The sequence below is a fragment of the Leucoraja erinacea genome, chromosome 12 (genome assembly GCF_028641065.1).
Source record: "Leucoraja erinacea ecotype New England chromosome 12, Leri_hhj_1, whole genome shotgun sequence".
In the NCBI taxonomy this organism is placed as follows: Eukaryota; Metazoa; Chordata; class Chondrichthyes; order Rajiformes; family Rajidae; genus Leucoraja; species Leucoraja erinaceus.
This window is the reverse complement of record NC_073388.1, coordinates 36,801,019-36,818,694: the sequence shown is the minus strand read 5'-3', so window position 1 is coordinate 36,818,694 and position 17,676 is coordinate 36,801,019. Positions and strand designations below refer to the sequence as shown.

At 46.7% G+C, this 17,676-nt stretch overlaps 1 protein-coding gene across 1 annotated transcript; it reads left to right on the top strand.

Moving 5' to 3' along the window:
- Nucleotides 1–1,058: 1,058 nt before the first annotated feature.
- Nucleotides 1,059–14,032, top strand: LOC129701949 (basic proline-rich protein-like; the record flags this gene model as incomplete). Its single annotated transcript, XM_055643393.1, has 3 exons — nucleotides 1,059–1,617; nucleotides 1,656–2,331; nucleotides 13,921–14,032. Coding segments are annotated over 3 exons (1,347 nt in total), but the record flags the coding sequence as incomplete, so codon positions are not given.
- Between the last annotated feature and the right edge of the window lie 3,644 nt (nucleotides 14,033–17,676).

Sequence of the window (17,676 nt, the reverse complement as noted above, 5' to 3'; positions counted from 1 at the left end):
GCCTCCACCTTAGTAGGCAGCAGGGCCGCGCCCCGCAGTGGGCACGGCATTGACGGGCCTCTGCACCGCAGCGTTGGTTGTAGTATTTTGCTTGAATAGTAGTTTGCTTGCAACCCCGTTGATGGACCCACGGTAGCAGTGGTCACGGCTGAAATATTTGGCATAGTTTAAGTGAAACCATCTTATTGATGCAAAGTCAATTTTCACGTGGAATTGTTTCTGTAATACTGTTCATATAGGGGCCCTCATGCTAAGATTCCTCTTCCTTTGGGATTATCCTCCTCTGCCTCCATTGCCTTCTGGAAGGCTCAGCCATCATGTTCTGTGGTCACCCTGGAGCAATGATCTATATTACTAAAAGTCTGATCTTGACCGCTTTTGGCTCACTGTGCTGCGATTTCCAAGAGAACACCGCCACCTACGGCCTTCATTTTTGGCCACCTCGCTCAGAGCCCACGTCTTCCTTCCTGGACCAGAGGATTTTTCCCATCGATTAAAAATCAGAGATTATATTGATGTTTTAAAAAAATTCACCATTCTCTCTGCTGCCCCTGCTGGAGGGAGGGGGAGGGACTATAAAACCAAGAAATGGTGTGCCTCACTCAGTCTCTGCAAGATGGAGGTCATGTCTCTCTGAGCTCTGAAGAACACTGGACACATGTCTACTCAACTGTGAGTGCCCTTAATGTGATTTGAAAATGAAAATATGGTTGGTTGGAAGTAAAAAGGCACTGCCTGCAAATGGTTGTTTGGGGGGTTTGGGTTGAAGTAAAAAAGCACTCTCTCTCTCCCTCCTCCTCTCTCTCCCCCACTCTCCCCCCTCTCACTTCCCCACCCTCTCTCCCCCCCTCTCTCCCCCCCCCCCCTCTCCCCCCCCCTCTCTCCCCCCCCTCTCCCTCTCCCCCCCTCTCTCTCCCCCCCCTCTCTCCCCCCCTCTCTCCCCCCTCTCTCCCCCCCTCTCTCCCCCCTCTCTCTCCCTCCCTCCCCCCCCCCCTCCCCCCTCTCGCTCTCTCTCCCTCTCTCTCTCTCTCTCTCTTTTTCCCTCCCTCTCTCCCCCCCCCCCCCTCTCCCCCCCCCCTCCCTCCCTCCCTCCCTCTCTCCCCCCCCCTCTCCCCCCCCCCTATTCCCCTCCCATCCCCCCAAATCTTTGTCACCTCCCCCCCCTCCCCCCCCCCTCTCCCCCCCCCTCTCCCCCCCTCTCCCCCCCCCCCCCTCTCCCTCCCCCCCCCTCTCCCCCCCCTCTCTCCCCCCCCCTCTCTCTCCCCCCCTCTCCCCCCCCCCCTCCTCCCCCCCCCCCCCCCTCTCCCCCCCTCTCTCCCCCCCCCCCTCCCCCCCCTCCCCCCCCCCCCCCCCCCCCCCCCCCCCCCCCCCCCCTCCCCCCCCCCCTCCCCCCCCCCCCCCCCCCCCCTCCCCCCCCCCCCCCTCCCCCCCCCTCTCTCCCCCCCCCCTCTCTCCCCCCCCTCCCCCCCCCCTCTCTCCCCCCCCCTCTCACCCCCTCCTCCCCCCCCCCTCCCCCCCCCCCCCCCCCCCCCCCCCCCCCTCCCCCCCCTCCTCCCCCCTCTCTCCCCCCCCCCTCTCTCCCCCCCTCTCTCCCCCCCCCTCTCTCTCCTCCCCCTCTCTCTCTCCTCTCTCCCCCCCTCTCCCTCCCTCCCTCTCTCCCCCCCCCCCTCTCTCCCCCCCCCTCTCCCCCCCTCTCTCCCCCCCTCTCCCCCCCCCTCTCTCCCCCCCCTCTCTCTCCCCCCCCTCTCTCCCCCCCCCTCCCCCCCCCTCCCTCTTTCCCCCTCTCCCCCCCCCTCTCTCCCCCCCCCTCTCTCCCCTCCCCCCCTCTCCCCCCCCCCCCTCTCCCCCCCCCCCCTCTCCCCCTCCCCCCCCCCCCCCCCCCCCCCCCCCCCCCCTCCCCCCCCCCCTCTCTCCCCCCCCCCCCCTCTCTCCCCCCCCCCCCTCCCCCCCCCCCCCTCTCCCCCCCCCCCCCCCCCCCCCCCCCCCCCCCCCCCCCCCCCCCCCCCCCCCCCCCTTTCCCCCCCCCCCCCCCCTCCCCCCCCCCCCCCCTCTCCCCCCCCCCCCCCCCCCCCCCCCTCCCCCCCCCCCTCTCCCCCCCCCCCCCCCCTCCCCCCCCCCCCCCCCCCCCCCCCCCCCCCCCCCTCCCCCCCCCCTCTCCCCCCCCCCCTCTCCCCCCCCCCTCTCCCCCCCCCTCCCCCCCCCCCTCTCCCCCCCCCCCCCCCCCCCCCCCCCCCCCCCCCCCCCCCCCCCCCCCCCTCCCCCCCCCCCCTCCCCCCCCCCTCCCCCCCCCCTCCCCTCCCTCCCCCCCCCCCCCCCCCCTCTCTCCCCTCCCCACGGACTAAAAGGTTGACATGGACATGGTTGTGCGAGGAGCCCATGAGAGTGTTGTAACAGTGCTGTATCTGCAAAGAGTAAACTCCAGTTTTAGCTCATGAGACAACATATATGTTGTAAATTTTATTTAGTTCAGTGAAAACCTTCAGATAAGTCCCTCTTCAGTCCACATATTTCTAATCTAAATACATTATTTATAATTAATTTGAACACCCGCAACATTTTAATTTAAAATAACTCTCAAGACCTTTTTAAAAGACTGACAGTATTTTCTGTCAATTTAACGTAAGACGTTTTTCAAAAATTATCATGATTAAACTCCTACTGTTTTCTTGGATGGCTTGTAAAGTATCACATCACCAGCCAAAAGATATGCAGAGATACCATAAAACCTCAGATCAAAGAATAAGAATTCACGCTCCCATTGGCAAATTGCATTAGTCTTAAAAAAATAATTCATTGTGTGTGATGCATTTATACAGATCTCAGTGCAGTATTATTAAAGCTAAATGCACTGTTCCGAATCTATTGAGTCTTATTTGTCACAGCCATAGAGTCATTCAACGAGGAAACAGGCCCTTCGGCCCAACTTGTCCCACTGACCAACATGCCCCACCTACACTAGTCAATAGTCCCACCTGCCTGCGATTATCATATATCCTTCTAAACCTATCCTATCCATGTACCTGTCTAAATGTTTCTTCAATGTTATGACAGTACCTGCCTCAACTACCTTCTCCAACATCTCGTTTCAAAAACACGTCACTCTTTGCGTTACCCTTCAGGTTCCTATTAAATCTTTCCCCCCTCACCTTAAACCTATGTCCTCTGGTTCTTGATTCCCCTACTCTGGATAAAAGACGGTGCATTTACCCTATCTATTCCTCTCATGATCTTATAAGATCACCCCTCATCTGCTTGCACTCCAAGGAATCAAGTCCTACTTAAGTTCTCCCAATAGCTCAAGTTCTTGTTCCTGGCAATATCCTCATAAATCTTCTCTGCACCCTTTCCAGCTTAACAACATCTTTCCTATAACAGGGTGACCAAAACTGAACACAATACTCCAAATGTGGCCTAACCAATACCTTATATGACTGTTACATAACTTCCCAATCTCTATACTCAATACTCTGACTGATGATGCCAATGTACTGAAAGCCTTCTGGACCACCCTATCTACCTGTGATGTCATTTTCAAGGAACTAGGTAATTGCACCACTAGAACTCTCTGCTCCACAATACTGCCCCAAGTCCTGTCATTCACTGTGCAGGTACTGGCCTGATTTGACTCCCCAATGCTACACCTTAACTTATCTGTACTAAACTCCATTAACCTTTCCTCAGCCCCCCTGCCCAAACAATCAAGGTCCTGCTGCAATTTTTGAAAATCTTTGTGATATTTATTCAATTGTTAACATTAAATAGTCTAATGAATAATTAATCTATATCGTTTTTTATATGATGGATTTTGCAAACAGAGATATTAAGTTTTAATGTTTTATATGGAGCAACTCCATATTCACATTTCTGTTACTAATCGTATTTCTATAAATGTACTGACCTTGTTCATGCAGTTGACTGTCAGTTTTATTTTTGAAAGTTTCTTTTGACATTTTGACAGCCTTCTGTTAATATAAAATGTGGTGAACATGTGGTATGCATTCTTACATGATTCAGATACTAATGTAGGATACCTCATTACAGCTAAGCAAATTCTTATTGAATGATGAGATACTGTGAGTGGTATTGCAGATAGCGAAGTTGGATGTCAAAATTTGCAGCAGGATCTTGATCGGTTGGGCATGTGGGCTGGGGAATGGTTTATGGAATTTAATAAGGAGAAATATGAGGTGTTCCATTTTGGGAAATCTCACAGGGGCAGGACCTACACTGTGAATGGAAGGGCTTTGGGGAATAGTGTGGAACAGAGGGATCCAAGCGTACAGGTACATAGTTCCTAGAAAGAGGAATCACGATAGATAGGGTGGTCAAGAAGGCCTTCATAGAAGTTGGGAGGTTATGTTACAGGTATAACCTGTATAGAAGTTGGGAGGTTATGTTACAGGTTTACATCGGTGAGACCTCATTTAGAGCATTGTGTTCAGTTTTGGTCACACTATTAGAGGAAAGATTTTGATAAGCTGGAAAGGGTGCATAGAAGATTTACAGGGATGTTGCCAAGACTGGAGGGCTAGTGTAGGCTAGGACTTTATTCCATGGAGCGCAGGTGGACGAGGGGTGATCTAATAGAAGTGTATGTTATCATAAGCAGAATAGATAGGGTAAATGCATGGTCTTTTCCCAGAGTAGTGGAATTGAGAACCAGAGATAGGTTTAAAGTGAGGGGGAAACAATTTAATAGGAACCTGAGGGGTAACTTTTTTTACATAAAGGAAAGTAGATATATAGAACGAGCTGCCAGAGCAAGCTGCCACTTACTGCTCACCCCACGTGGAGCTAATGACTGTGAAATGCCGACCCTTCTACTTACCCAGGGAACTAACAGCTGTCTTCATAACCGCTGTCTATGTACCACCGAGCGCGGACGTGAAGGGTGCTATGACAGTGCTCTACAACAACATCAGTGAGCAGCAGAGGGAACATCCAGATGCTTTCTTCATGGCAGCTGGGGATTTCAACCAGGCAAGTCTTACATCTGTTCTGCCTAAATTCTACCAGCATGTGAACATTGCAACCAGGGGGAAGAACAAACTAGATCTGGTGTACACCAACATTAAAGATGCATATAAAGCAGCCCCCCTCCCCCATATCGGCAACTCTGACCACTTAGCGGTCATGCTCACACCTGCATACAGACCCAGGGTGAAACAGGACAGGCCAACGGTCAAAGAAGTCAGAACATGGCCACAGGGAGCTACGGCACCACTACAAGACTGTTTTGAAACCACACAGTGGGCCATTTTCAGAGAGGCAGCAACAGATGACAGTGGCATCAACCTCCAAGAATATACAGAATCTGTCATCGCATACATCAATAAATGTATTGAGGATGTAACGGTGGTAAAAACCATCAGGAGGCGTGCCAATCAGAAACCTTGGCTAACTGGGGAAGTGTGTTCCCTACTGAGAATCCGGAATGCGGCATTCAAATCTGGGGACAACGAAGCATACAAACTGGCAAGGGGTAACCTATCCCGGGGGATCAGGGAAGCGAAGAGGCTGTACGGACAAAAACTCAATAGCCACTTCGCAAATGACAAAGACACGCGTCGCTTGTGGCAGGGATTTCAGACCGTCACTGACTACAAGCCCCCCCCGCTGCGGATATGCCAAAACAACCCCTCCCTACCAGATGAACTGAACGAGTTCTACGCACGGTTTGAGGTTAAAAACAGCACCCAGACACGTACACTACTGCCATCTCCCAGTGACCAGTCGCTCAGGCTGTCTGCAGCCAGAGTTAAAAAGGCCTTTGCCAGCGTCAATCCACGCAAAGCTGCAGGGCCGGACAACATTCCTGGATGCGTTCTAAGAGACTGTGCCGAGCAACTGAAAGATGTCTTCACAGACATTTTTAACATCTCACTCAGCCAGGCAGTAGTGCCCAACTGTCTTAAGAGTGCCACCATCGTCCCTGTCCCGAAGAAACCAAACCCAGCCTGCCATAATGACTTTCGACCAGTGGCCCTAACACCCATTGTAATGAAGTGTTTTGAGCGACTAGTTATGCAGCACATCAAAAATAGTCTACCTGCCGACCTAGACCCACTGCAGTTCGCCTACAGAGCCAACCGATCCACAGAGGACGCAGTCTCAACAACACTGAACCTCGTATTGTCACATCTCGATCGGAAAAATACCTATGCCAGGATCCTCTTCATAGACTTCAGCTCTGCTTTCAATACAATCATTCCGCAGCAGCTGGTGGAGAAGTTGGAGCTATTGGGGGTTGATGCTGGCACATGCAACTGGGTCCTGAACTTTCTGTCGCAACGGCAGCAGACAGTCAGGGTGGGCAGTAGGACATCAAAAACCATAGCCGTGAGCACTGGCTCACCCCAAGGCTGTGTCCTAAGCCCCCTTCTGTTTAGTCTGCTGACACACGACTGTACTGCCAGACTCAATAACAACTTCATCAACAAGTTCACTGATGACACAACAGTGGTGGGTCTCATCAGTGACAATGATGAATCGGCGTACAGGATGGAGGTGGAGCTGCTCACAGGTTGGTGCAAATCCCACAACCTCATTCTTAACGTGGGAAAAACTAAGGAGATGGTGGTTGACTTCAGGAGGGCGGGGAAACAACACCATACACCTCTGCACATCGACGGAGCTGATGTGGAAAGGGTCAGCAGCATGAAGTTCCTAGGACTACATCTGTCTGATGACCTGACGTCCACGGCCAACACCACAGCTCTGGTCAAGAGAGCCCAGCAGCGACTTCACCCTCTCCGAAGACTACGTAAAGCAGGCCTCCCCACTACACACCTACGGACTTTTTATAGGGGGACTGTCGAGAGCACACTGACCTACGGCATCACTTCCTGGTTCGGGAGCTGCAAGGCGTACGAACGGCACCAACTAGACAGGATAGTGAAGACCGCAAGCAGGATTATTGGTGCTCCACTCCCCTTCCTGCTGGACATATACAGGAAGAGATGTATCAACAGAGCCATCTCCATCATCAAAGACCTTTACCACCCATCGCATGACATTTTCTCCATCCTCCCATCTGGGAAGAGGTACAGGAGCATTAGCTGCAAAACCAGCAGGATGCTCCTCAGCTTCTTCCCACAGGCTATAAGACTGCTAAATGGACTTTGACCCCTGCCAAGTATCGCGCACAAACCCCCACACTGCAGCAGAGCCACTGTTGTGCCGCTGCCGGTCGGAACAGCTGTTGAATGTTTAGTAGAGTGTTAAATTTGTTCATGATACATCTATTTTTTTATTTCTATTTATTTTTTCATGCACACTGAATGGACACTGGTTGAGCAACGTTTTTTTGTTTCCTCTGGGTATGTGAATACTCAGGAAATGACAATAAAGATATACAATACAATATACAATACAGAGGAGGTAGTAGAGGTAGGTACTATCACAATGTATAAGAAACATATGGATCGGTACGTGGCTAGGATGAGTATAAGGGATATGGGCCAAACACAGACAGGTGGGAGTAGTGTAAATGGGGCACGTTGGTTGGTGTGGGCAAGTTGGGCCGAAGAACTGTTTCCATGTTATGTGATTGTAGAACTCGATACATTAGTAAAATTTAAAAGACTTGGATGGATATATGGATATGTGGCGAATGGAGGAATATAGGACTCGGCAGGTAGCTGAGTGATGGTCACGGCACAGACATCATGGGCTGAAGGGCCTGTTCTTGTGCTTTACTGTTCTATATTTGACATAAGAGCCAGCTGGAATCTGGAGCAACAAACAATCTGTTGAAGAAACTCAGCTGGTCGACTTTCCAGTTCAAGACCTTGCAACAGGACAAATTATAGATGGGTGAAGAAGTGGAGTGCAATGTGGGAAATGTGATGTGGTCCGTTTTGGCAGGAAAAGTCAAAAAGCAGTGTGTTGAGAAACTACAAAACTCCAAGATGCAGGATAAATTGTATGTCCAGATGTTTTATTCACAAAATGCTGCTCTTGATTTATATTTTTGTATGATCATAAAATGGAATTCAAGGAGATCAAGTAATCGGTAAGAAATATGCCAGGAAATTGGAATGCACATTTTTAAGCAATTAGGGAATCATATTCTTGTTTTGTCATATAGGTGGCAGAAAGGGTTTGGGAGATGAGGTAGAATCATCTTCCTCGAGAAGTGGCTGAATATTTACTACTACATGTCTTCACTGAGTATTTACTACTGCATGTGTAACTTCTAATGAACACACAAATCACGATTGAGTCCACCCAGTTTATTTTCAATTACATATTTCAGAGAGCCCAGGAAACTCATGCACATCATATTGAATTTAAAAAAACAATCAAAATATTTGAAAATTTCAACCTGAAAGGCAGTGCACTGTATTTATTAATCTTCCCAAAACTGGTATGTAATTCCCCGTTTTCTCTCCCTTCTTTTTTAAAAAGTGTGGTTACATTAGCTTCCCTCCAATCCTCAGGAACTACTCCAGAATCTAAAGATTTTTGAAAAATTATCACTAATGCATCCACTATTTCTGGGGCTACTTCCTTAAGTACTTTGGGATGCAACCTATCTGGCCCTGGGGATTTATCGCTCTTTAATCCATTCAATTTACCTAACACCACTTCCCGGCTAACCTGGATTTCACTCAGTTTTATGTCTTCCTTAGTGAAGACAGAACCAAAGTAGTTATTCAATTGTTGCCATGTCCTTGTTCCCCATGATCAATTCACCTGTTTCTGACTGCAAGGGACCTACATTTGTTTTAACTAATCTCTTTCTCTTCATATATCTATAAAAACGTTTGCAGTCAGTTTTTATGTTCCCTGCCAGTTTTCTTTCATAATCTATTTTTCCTTTCCTAATTAAGCCCTTTGTCCTCCTCTGCTGGACTCTGCATTTCTCCCAGTCCTCTGGTAGGCTGCTTTTTCTGGTTAATTTGTATGCTTCATCTTTTGTTTTGATACTATCCCTGATTTCCCTTGTAATCCATGGATACACAACCTTCCCTGATTTATTCTTTTGCCGAACTGGGATGAACAATTGTTGTAGGTCATCCATGCAGTCTTTAAATGCCTTCCATTGCATATCCACCGTCAACCCTTTAAGAATCAATTGCCAGTCAATCTTGGCCAATTCACATCTCATACCCTCAAAGTTACCTTTCTTTAAGTTCAGAACCCTTGTTTCTGAATTAACAATGTCACTCTTCATCCTAATGAAGAACTCAACCATATTATGGTCACTCTTGCCCAAGGGGCCACGCACAGAGAAACTGCTAACTACCCCTTCCTCATTACTCAATACCCGGTCTAGAATAGCCTGCTCTCTCGTTGGTTTCCTCTACATGTTGGTTTAGAAAACTATCCCGCATACATTCCAAGAAATCCTCTTCCTCAGTACCCCTGCCAATTTGATTCACCCAATCTATATGTAGATTGAAGTCACTCATTATAACTGTTTTACCTTTGTTGCACGCATTTCTAATTTCCTGTTTGATGCCATCCCCAACTCCACTACGACTGTTAGGTGGCCTGTACACAACACCCACTAGTGTTTTCTTCCCCTTAGTGTTTCGCAGCTCTACCCATATCGATTCCACATCCTCCAAGCTAATGTCCTTCCTTTCCATTGCGTTAATCTCCCCTCTAACCAGCAACGCTACCCCACCTCCTTTTCCTTTCTGTCTATCCCTCCTGAATATTGAATATCCCTGGATGTTCAGCTCCCAGCCTTGGTCACCCTGGAGCCATGTCTCCATGATCCCAACTATATCATAATCATTAATAGCTATCTGCACATTCAACTCATCCACCTTATTACGAATGCTCCTTGCATTGAGACACAAAGCCTTCAGGCTTGTTTTTACAACACTCTTACCCCTTATACAATTATGTTGAAAAGTTGCCCTTTTTGATTTTTGCCCTGGATTTTTCTGCCTGCCCCTTTTACTTTTCATCTTGCTACCTAGTGCTTCTACCCTCATTTCACACCTCTCTGTCTCTCTGCTCACACATTTAACAACCCCACCACCTCTTATTCCCTGTTTATTATTTTCTTCTTCTTTCCCCCCTACATGTTGGGTCTGAGTGCTTCCCTCCTCTGCCTCCTGCCTCACACACTGTCTACTAGCTTTCTCTATTTGAGTCCCTCCCCCGAACCGTTCTAGTTTAAAGTCTCCGCAGTGGCCTTTGCAAATCTCCCCGCCAGGATATTGGTCCCTCTTGGGTTCAAGTGCAACCCATCCTTTTTGTACAGGTCCCACCTTCCACAAAAGCCTTTCACAAAATGCCAGAACACCAATTTGGGCATTTTGTTTTTAAATAAATTGCATTAATTTCAAAGAATGCCTATTAATTAATATGTTCTCTGTTGATTAATAAATATTTTACGTCGGTGGTGCTCTGAATGCAACAGTAATGCATATTTATATCAGTTCCTTAACATAGTTAAATGAAATGTTTCATGGAATTGTTTTGTGATTACATTTGACACTATGTCTCTCATGCTGTAATACAGGTTTTCTGAAAATGCTATTAATTTCTTGATGAATTCAGCATTTTCATTATTAATTTGTTCCAGTGTGATTCGGGCTCTAAAACTTAATTTAAAAAAACTTTAGACTATTTTTAAAGTGGCATGAGAGTTGGTGGTGCAACTCCAGAGTTTAGGGACTGAACTACTGAAGATGATTGTGTAAGCAGTATTTAAAATGAGATGTGAGCAAGAGACCAAAATTTGAGAACCGGTGAAAATTCATTTTTTGAAACAAAGTTTCCAGCCAGCAGAATGATTTTCAGGAGTTCATTGACCCTGGACTGGGTCACAAGATCAGTTAAGTCAAGTGAAGAGAGTCCGCGGTCTTAATTGTTTAGAGTGTTTAATTGTTATATGTACCGGCAATGGAGCAACAAAATTCTTACTTGTTACAGCTTTATAGCCCATTAATGCAATAGCACACACATAAATATAATATAATCAATAATGCAATAAATTAATCAGTAATACTAGTTAACTGAACCATAATAGTGCAGAGTTGAAGTCTGAAATGCAACTAAAACAAATTCCATATTAGATCATAATTTCTGAGGTTCGGTTATGTTTAGTGTTGTGCAGTGTTCAAGAGCTTGATCACTGATGGGAAGCTGTTCATGAACCTGGAGGTCATGGTTTTCAGACTCCTGCATCTTCTTCCTGATGGTGGTACTGAAATAAGAGTGTAGCTAGAGTTATGTGGATCTTCGATAATATTTTCTGCTTTTGTTGTAGTGCTCTCCGTAGATTCCTTCAGTTGTGTGGAGGTCAGTACTCATGATGGACCTGTCCAATGCCTGCCACTTTATCCATCTCCTTCATTCCTGGTCATTCGAGATACTGGACAGGGCCATGAAGCTATCAGTCATGGATATTTCAGTCGTATAATCTGTAGAAGGTCGATAGGGAATAGTCAAGTCAAGTCAAGTTTATTTGTCACATACACATACGAGATGTGCAGTGAAATGAAAGTGGCAATGCTCGCGGAACAACAAAACAACCAAACAAATTATAAACACAATCATAACACACATATTATTTTACATAATAAGGAAAAACGTTCTGTACAGTTAGTCCCTGGTGAGAAAGGCGTTTACAGTCCGAATTGCCTCTGGGAAGAAACTCCTTCTCAACCTCTCCGTTCTCACTGCGTGGCAACGGAGGCGTTTGCCTGACCGTAGCGGCTGGAACAGTCCGTTGCAGGGGTGGAAGAGGTCTCTCATGATTTTGTTAGCTCTGGAGTTGCACCTCCTGTTGTATAGTTCCTGCAGGGGGGTGAGTAAAGTTCCCATAGTACGTTCGGGCCGAACGCACTACTCTCTGCAGAGCCTTCTTGTCCTTGGCAGAGCAATTCCCAAACCAGATGGTAATGTTCCCGGACAAGATGCTTTCCACCTCCGCTGCGTAGAAGCACTGGAGGATCCTCGGAGACACTCTGAATTTCCTCAATTGCCTGAGGTGGTAAAGACGCTGCCTTGCCGTACTCACCAGTGCTGAGGCGTGTGATGACCATGTCATATCCTCAGAGATGTGGACTCCCAGATATTTAAAACAGTTCACCCTATCCACAGGATCCCCTTTTATACTCAGTGGAGTGTACGTCCTCGGTTAATGATAGGGGAGACTTGGATAAATAAATTTCAGATGTGAATGAAACAAAAAGCATCCAGCTCATTCATGATGGGGAAACATCTGTAGTGTTTGAAATCACAGACTATTTCTTGACATAGAAGAAATTGGCAATTTGTTCAATATTAATGTTAACTGCATGAGTTTTTCATTAACTAGTTGGAAAATCTTTTTGAGAATTTTCCAGTAGAAAAAGTCATCTGTTCAGAATATGGAGATAGTTATACTGCATGGAAACAGGTCCTTTGGCACAAATCGTCCATGCCAACAAAGTTGTCTAGTGTCTTTATCCAATATCCTTCTCAACCTTTTAAATGTATGTATCTCTCTAAATCTTTTAAACGTTATAATCGTACCCACATCTATCACTTCTTCCAGCAGCTCGATCCACATATCCAGACTATCATCTGAGTGGAAACATTTGCCCATCAGGTTCTCTTTAAAAAAAAATTGTCCAACCTTAAATTTAAGCCCTTTATTTTTGGACCCGAGGAAAATCTGTGACCCATTCATCTTATCTATGTCCCTCATGTTTTTATAAACCAGTATATGGTCACTCTTCGGCCCCCTAACCTCCAGGGAAAATATCCCATCCTATCAAGGCTCTCCTTATAACTCAAGCCCTCCTGCCTTGGTAATATTCTCATCAATCATCTCTGCATTATTTCCAGCTTAAGACACCTGTCTTACAGCTAGATGACCAGAACTGCTCACATTACTCCAAATGTGGTCTCATCGATGTCTTATACAGCTGTAACATGTCATTCCACCTCTTGACTGACTCGGAATTCATTGCCACAGATTGACAGATTCGTGATTCGTATGAGTATCAAAGGTTAAGAGAACAAGGCAGGAAAATAGGATTGAGAAGGAAAGATAGATCAGAGATGATTGAATGGCAGAATAGACTCAATGGGCCAAATGGCTTAATTCTGCTCCAATGACTTACTTATAAACTTATGAACATCAGAAATGTAGGAAATACTTGCACCTAAGAAGATTCTGATGATGTAGATTAGAGAGCAGGAAACAGATGGATATGCTTTAAAATGAGATATTGGGAGGAGACTCGAAGGAACAATGGATTAATGACCTCTTTACTGAGCTGTATATTTAACGCAGTTTTATTAGTCAGAAAGACAATGCTCGAATTGGCTGATGTGTCTGCCTAGATTGAAACAATGTAATTTATTATTTGAAAAGTGATTTGTAGCATTTCTGAAATATAAATGTGTTTCATTCTTTTAAACAGTTAACCAAGGCTTGAAGACTAGCAATTAGAGATAGCTTTTAGAGAAATAACAACATTGGGAAGAGAAAACTGAGGTCTTGTGGTTGTAAGCAGGCTTTAAAATGTAGGAAAAATATTAAAGTTAAATATGAGATATTGTGATAAACTGGTTGTTGGCGAGAGGCACAGTTGGAAGATTAGATAATGTTGTGCAGTGGTAATGCAGAGCATAAATAAAGGGATGGTCAAAGTGTCTCTGATTTATATCATTGATATTGTGACAGCTGTTAACATGATTGCCAACATATATTACACTGGATTATGGTTCTATCTTCTCCCTCTTAAAAAAAATTCAAATACAGTTAACCCTTGTTTTTATGGGCATCTTTATAACTGATAACAGTTATAGCGGACTGACCTACTGACCGTCACTCCCGGGCTGGGCTGCAACCGAATCCCTGGCCTGTGCAGCCTCCCTGGCTGCACCTCCCACCGCAGCCACATCCACCAACACGTCCGTCACAACCACCACTGCCACCCGGTCCACTACCAGGCCATGTCTGCCTCCACAGCCACCACCACCACAGCTATCGCCACCACCACCATCACCATTGTTGCCAACTCCACCACCGTTGTTGCCACCATCACCACCATTGCTGTCACCATTGCAGTGACCACCACTTCTGTAGCCAAGACCACCGTAGCTACCACCGCCGCAGCTAACACGGCTGCCCCCATCAGTCGCACCCACTGCTCACCACCACTGCTGCTACAGCCACCACAATCTCCACCATCACCGCTGCCACCACTGCAGTCATCGCCACCACCTTGGTCACTGTCTCCAGCGCCAACATTTCCAGCTCCACTGCCACAACCACCATGACCACCGTCACCACTGCTGTAGTTGCCACCACCATCACCACCGCCACTGCTACTGTCACCCTTCCTTGTACTCAGGCTACCCGTGGCCGCAACCAATGACTGTGCTGGTCCTCGCCTCTGCCCAGACCATCATCTCACCTGGATTTCAGGTCTTGTTCCAGACTGCGAGTAAACAAGGGTTTACTGTAGGTAGACACAAAATGCTGGAGTAACTCAGTGGGACAGGCATCTCTGGGGAGGAGGAATGGGTGATGTTTCGGGTTGAGATCCTTCTTCAGGGTTTACTGTAGGCATATTGAATTCTCCTCAGGGTTTACTGTATACATACAATCTTTTTTCATGGTTTTATAAATTTCCCCAAGGATTTTACCTTTACAATTTTCACTGTCCATTAATAATATCAAGACTGTACTTGTATGATTTTACAGATGTTGAGGGGTAAATATAATTTCCTGTATGGGACGGGTTATCTGTAAAAACCACAGTTGAAAATGTTCACTTTGCTCAACCACCTTAACTAAATATTATTTAAATTCCAATATTAAATTGAATGAGGGAGCAGGAAAAATAGTGAAGACTAAAAATCTCTTAAATCATCGATTTCTTTCAAAAACAGCCATAAAACATCTCAACGTAGCTGTTCGAAATATGACATTTTAGAAGTGAAAGTGCTTTAAGAGCTGTCAAAAAGTGACGGGTCCCACTCGAGCATCAATCAGAGAAGTGAGACATGATCCACATATCCAGGCCCTTACCTGCACTAATAGCAGTCAACTGCCTCTTGCAAAATGTCTAAAAAAATCCATACTCTTTCCCAATATCTTAGAAAAAGTCAGATGACACAGAGACAGGGCCTTTGGCCACACTGACTATCAAGCACCCAATTGCATTCATCCTAAACTAATCCCATCTTACTCTCCACATTCCCTATGCTTCCTCTTCAGGACCACCTGGGTTTAGCTGCATTTGGAATATTGCTTGCCCCACCTCCTTTTCCTTTCTGTCTATCCCACCTGAATATTGAATATCCCCGGATGTTCAGCTCCCAGCCTTGGTCACCCCGGAGCCATGCCTCATGTGATCCGAACTATATCATATTCATTAATAACTATTTGCACATTCAAGTCATCCACCTTATTACGAATGCTCCTTGCATTGAGACACAAAGCCTTCAGGCTTGTTTTTACAACACTCTTACCCGTTATATAATTATGTTGAAAAGTGGCCCTTTTTGATTTTTGCCCTGGATTTGTCTGCCTGCCACTTTTACTTTTCACCTTGCTACCTATTGCTTCTACCCTCATTTTACACCCCCCTGTCTATCTGCTCATGCACCGATCCCCCGCCACATTAGTTTAAATCCTCCCTGACAGCACTAGCAAACACTTCCCCAAGGACATTGGTTCCATTCCAGCCCAGGTGCAGTCCGTCCTGTTTGTACTGGTCCCACCTCCCCCAGAACTGGTTCCAATGTCCTAGAAATTTAAATCCCTCCCCCATGCACCATTTTTCAAGCCACATATTCATCTGCAATATCCTCCTATTTCTACTGACTAGCCTGTGGCACTGGGAGTAATCCAGAGATTATTACTTTTGAGGTCCTACTTTTAAGTTTATCTCCTAGCTCCCTAAATTCACCTTGTAGGACCTCATCCTGTTTTTACCCATATTGTTGGTGCCAATGTGCACCACAACAACTGGCTGTTCACCCTCCCCCTCCAGATTGTTCTGCAGCCGTTCAGTGACATCCCTGAGTCTTGCACCAGGAAGGCAACATACTGTTCTGGAGTCTCATTTGCGGCCGCAGAAACGCCTATCTATTCCCCTTACAATTGAATCCCCTATAACTAAAGCCCTTCCACTCTTTTTCCCCTCCCTCCTGTACCGCAGAGCCACCCATGGTGCCATGAACTTGGCTGCTGCTGCCTTCCCCTGATGAGCCATCTCCCCCAACAGTATCCAAAATGCTATATCTGTTTAGGAGGGAGTTGACCGCAGGGGACTCCTGCACTACCTGCCTACTGCTACGCTGGCTAGTGGCCACCCTTTCCCTTTCTGTCCGCTTAACTTTTACCTGCGGTGTGGCCAACTCACTGTAAGTGCTATTCACAACTTTCTCAGCATCGAGGATGCTCCAGTATGAATACAACCGCAGTTCCAATCATTCAATGCGGTCTGCTAGGAGCTGCAGCTGGACACACTTCCTGCACATGTAGTCACCAGGGACACCGACCATATCCCTGATCTCCCACATGTTGCAGGATGAGCAAACCATGGGGCCGATCTCAACTGACATGGTTTACCCCCAAATTAAATCAACTCACTCACATTATAAAAATCTTAATCCTTTAAACTGTACCTTTACTAAAAAGCACTGTACCCTTAACTCACTGTACCCTTAACTCACTGTACCCTTAACTCACTGTACCCTTAACTCACTGAACCCTTAACTCTACCCTTAACTCACTGTACCCTTAAATCGTCAAGTCAAGTTTATTTGTCACATACACATACGAGATGTGCAGTGAAATGAAAGTGGCAATGCTCGCGGACTTTTGTGCAAAAGACAAACAACCAAACAACCAAACAAACTATAAACACAATCATAACACACATATTCTTTTACATAACAAATAATGGAAGGAAAAACGTTCAGTAGAGTTAGTCCCTGGTGAGATAGGCGTTTACAGTCCGAATGGCCTCTGGGAAGAAATTCCTTCTCAACCTCTCCGTTCTCACCGCATGGCAACGGAGGCGTTTGCCTGACCGTAGCAGCTGGAACAGTCTGTTGCAGGGGTGGAAGGGGTCTCTCATGATATTGTTGGCTCTGGAGTTGCACCTCCTGATGTATAATTCCTACAGGGGGCAAGTGAAGTTCCCATAGTGCGTTCTGCCAAACGCACTACTCTCTGCAGAGCCGTCTTGTCCTTGGCAGAGCAATTCCCAAACCAGATGGTAATGTTCCCGGACAAGATGCTTTCTAACCCCGCTGCGTAGAAGCACTGGAGGATCCTCGGAGACACTCTGAATTTCCTCAATTGCCTGAGATGGTAAAGGCGCTGCCTTGCCTTACTCACGAGTGCTGAGGCGTGTGATGCCCATGTCATATCCTCAGAGATGTGGACTCCCAGATATTTAAAACAGTTCACCCTATCCACAGGATCCCCATTTATCCTTAATGGAGTGTACGTCCTTGGATGATGTGCCCTCCTAAAGTCCATGATCAGCTCCTTCGTTTTTTTGATGTTCAAGAGTACTGTACCTCACTGTACCCTTAACTCACTGAACCCTTAACTCACTGAACCCTTAACTCACTGAACCCTTAACTCACTGTACCCTTAACTCACTGTACCCTTAACTCACTGTACCCTTAACTCACTGTACCCTTAACTCACTGTACCCTTAACTCACTGAACCCTTAACTCACTGAACCCTT